We start from the raw sequence: 2,870 nt of genomic DNA, 5'->3' as shown, positions 1-2,870 counted from the left end.
AAAACTAAAAACCCAATATTTTACTCATTTTAGTTTAATCGATTAAATTCTCCCAATTTTTACTTCCGCCTTTTTCCTCGCATGGAGAATCGAGAAGTACATAAAAAATATATAAACCATGAATTTTACGATATTTACGATATATTCACGATATAATCAATAATAATGTATATAAATATATGGAATACATGTTTTAAATATTAAAAAAATGCATCTTTGTCGATTTTCTTAATTCAATTATCAAAATTCGATAAATCCGAGTCTCCAGTTGAAATGAAATGAGAGGGATAAACCGAGGGGACAAATTATGAAATATTTGAGATGTTTATCGAGATTCAAACGTTGTTAAAAAACTCTAGTCTTCTGACACCGTGATTTACTTTATTTTTATTAAAAATGAAAGGAAGACGCGAGAGTTGTCGTCATTTTAGTAACCGATAAAAAAATTAGACGAGTGTCTAGACCCGTTACGATGTATTCTGAAATCGAGATGGGAATGACGATGGATAAGAGTAAAGAGATAAGTACACCGATCTATCGATAGTAATTATAACCCCCAATTGTAATCCACCCAGTAATCTCGAAAATTAACTATATAATCGAGTGTTCTATGTTACCCACAAATTAATCAACAGCCAATTAATAAACAAAAAAAAAATACACGAAGCAAACGTCAAAGTTCCCGATTAACCTGTAATCAAATAATCTACAGTAATTAACGATAAAATGAAAAATAGGGAAATACAGATTTTTTTCAAATTGCTGAATTTGAATTGCCCACTGATCTAGTTTTTATTGCTTGCAAGATAACGAGAGTAGATTAAAGAGAATTTAATGAAAAAATATATACAATGATGTAATTGAGCTGTAATTGAACACCAAAAGCCGTAACTGTACTCCTCTAGCCAGTCATTTCGACGATTGATTGATTAACCACTCAGTGTCCATGATTAATTAATTAAAAACGGATGAATTACGTAGAATAGTCACTGTCAGGTGTAATTCACATTCCGATAAAAAAAAAATTTATTGAATACGAGTAGTTGGTGGTATGATTCATTCACCCGGCTGCACTGATAATCAAATTATTTTCTTTTTTTTTCGTCAATATTTCTTCGAAATTTTGATGGACTACTTTATTCGTAATCAGAGCGAGATGTGATGTTGCTTGTGAAGTGGAATATTGTTTCACTTCACTTGTGATTTCTTGGGGAACTCGTCGAGACCAATTTTCAAATTTATATCCGCAATATCAATCAAATGAAAATGCAATTTACCCATTTTTCTGGATTTAATGGTATTGATAGGAATTAATATTCGGGTGATGTTTAATCAAAAATACTCCGAACAATAGTGCAAGATTTGTCAATTTATTTTCTTTATTCGGTCGGCGATTTAAAAAATGAAGAGAACGCCCCTCGAATGAAAATTTCAATGAAATCTCATTTACAATTCATTTCGTTGCATTCAATTTATATTTTCATTTTTATTTTTTGTTAGAGCTGGAGAAGGCGCAAAATAAACTAAAAAACTATTCCATTTGTTTACGTTATTTTATCATTGATTTGCTGTTGATTGGAGGGGCGGCGTGGAAATACCATAAATAAAAAAAGACCCTAGAGAAATGGGGGAGGGGTGCACTCGGGAAAATGATTTATTTAAACTCAATAGATTTTCCTCGAATCGATAAAAGTTGTGTGATAGATTTTTTTTGGATTCAAGCAATTGTTTTGTTTAAATAAATAATTTTTGTGGGATTGTCGTCCGTTTGTGGTGGTTCGGTGATAGTTTTTTAGAAGCGATGGAGAGTTGTAATTGTTCGTGGAAATTACAAACAGGATATTTTCTTCCTTTTCTTTACTCTTCTCGGTTCGTAATTTTCCTTTCATGTCGCACGCCGTGGGTTATCTACCTGTGACAACAGATCAATACTCACTATCATGAAGGAAATACCCTCGTTCGACAGCTGCGTTCAATGTAATGTACACTTAAATAAAAATTCACGGAAAATTACGCAATTTCCTTGGAATTTTCCGCCAAAAATTACGCAATTTCATTGAAAATTTTCCGCGAAAAATTACGGGACGAGTCGGAAATTGCACGAGTGCTCTGCGTAATTATTTTGTAAATTTTTTATTCGTGTAATTACAAAATCTATTCTTTGAATTCCGGGAGGAGCCAGGCGTTCGGTACTTTCGAGTCTTCTTTTTTTATTTTTGGGGAAATTCCAAATGACAAATAAAGCGACAGGAATCGGGGATTCCCCTACAGATTTACCTAGTTTTCCGATTTTTCATCAATTTCTCTGAAAAATAACAGTAAAAGTTGATTAAGCTCCAGAATATTTACATCAGGCAAAAAGTTTAATCAGTAAAATTAAAGAGCACTGTTATTGAATAATTAATATTTAAATTATTTAGAATTTCACCAAAAAATTCCGGGTCTCTTAAAAATTGGAATTTCCTCAAATATATTTTTTCGTGTTGACTGTATTGAGATATCTTGACGAAGACACGAGTTTAGGGACTTGGGATGACGAGAAATAATGATGATGATGATAAGAAACCGGTGTGAGGCAGTGAAAAATGTTTTCGGATAATCTGTTATCGATAGAGTCTGATTGACCCCGTCAATGGGCTCTTGGTACAATAATTTTATTTTTTCTATGATATCTCCCCCAACGAATCGAGTGCAGAGTCACTGGGCTTCGTCACGGGATAATTATCGTATCGATTAATTGATAAGTAGTCGGTCTCTCGATGAATCATAGATTAGTGGGGAAAGCGTGAAAATTGTTTCGGGGATTAATATTAAATAACTTAGATAGTCTGGGATTTTTCCACTAGGGGAAGATATCCGTTGAATCCTGG

General features: G+C 33.0%; 1 protein-coding gene across 1 annotated transcript in view; it reads left to right on the top strand.

Moving 5' to 3' along the window:
- Nucleotides 1-472: 472 nt before the first annotated feature.
- LOC105268764 (mitochondrial import inner membrane translocase subunit Tim22) overlaps nucleotides 473-2,870 on the top strand; it is a 13,058-nt gene continuing 10,660 nt past the window's right edge. The window contains exon 1 of the mRNA XM_011308581.1: nucleotides 473-543. Coding sequence (XP_011306883.1) covers nucleotides 473-543 — 71 coding nt within the window. The remainder of the gene's footprint in view (nucleotides 544-2,870) is intronic.

Source organism: Fopius arisanus, unplaced genomic scaffold, assembly GCF_000806365.1.
Source record: "Fopius arisanus strain USDA-PBARC FA_bdor unplaced genomic scaffold, ASM80636v1 scaffold00060, whole genome shotgun sequence".
Classification (NCBI taxonomy): Eukaryota; Metazoa; Arthropoda; class Insecta; order Hymenoptera; family Braconidae; genus Fopius; species Fopius arisanus.
The sequence above is the reverse complement of the archived record's forward strand: the minus strand, read 5'-3'. Positions and strand labels throughout refer to the sequence as shown.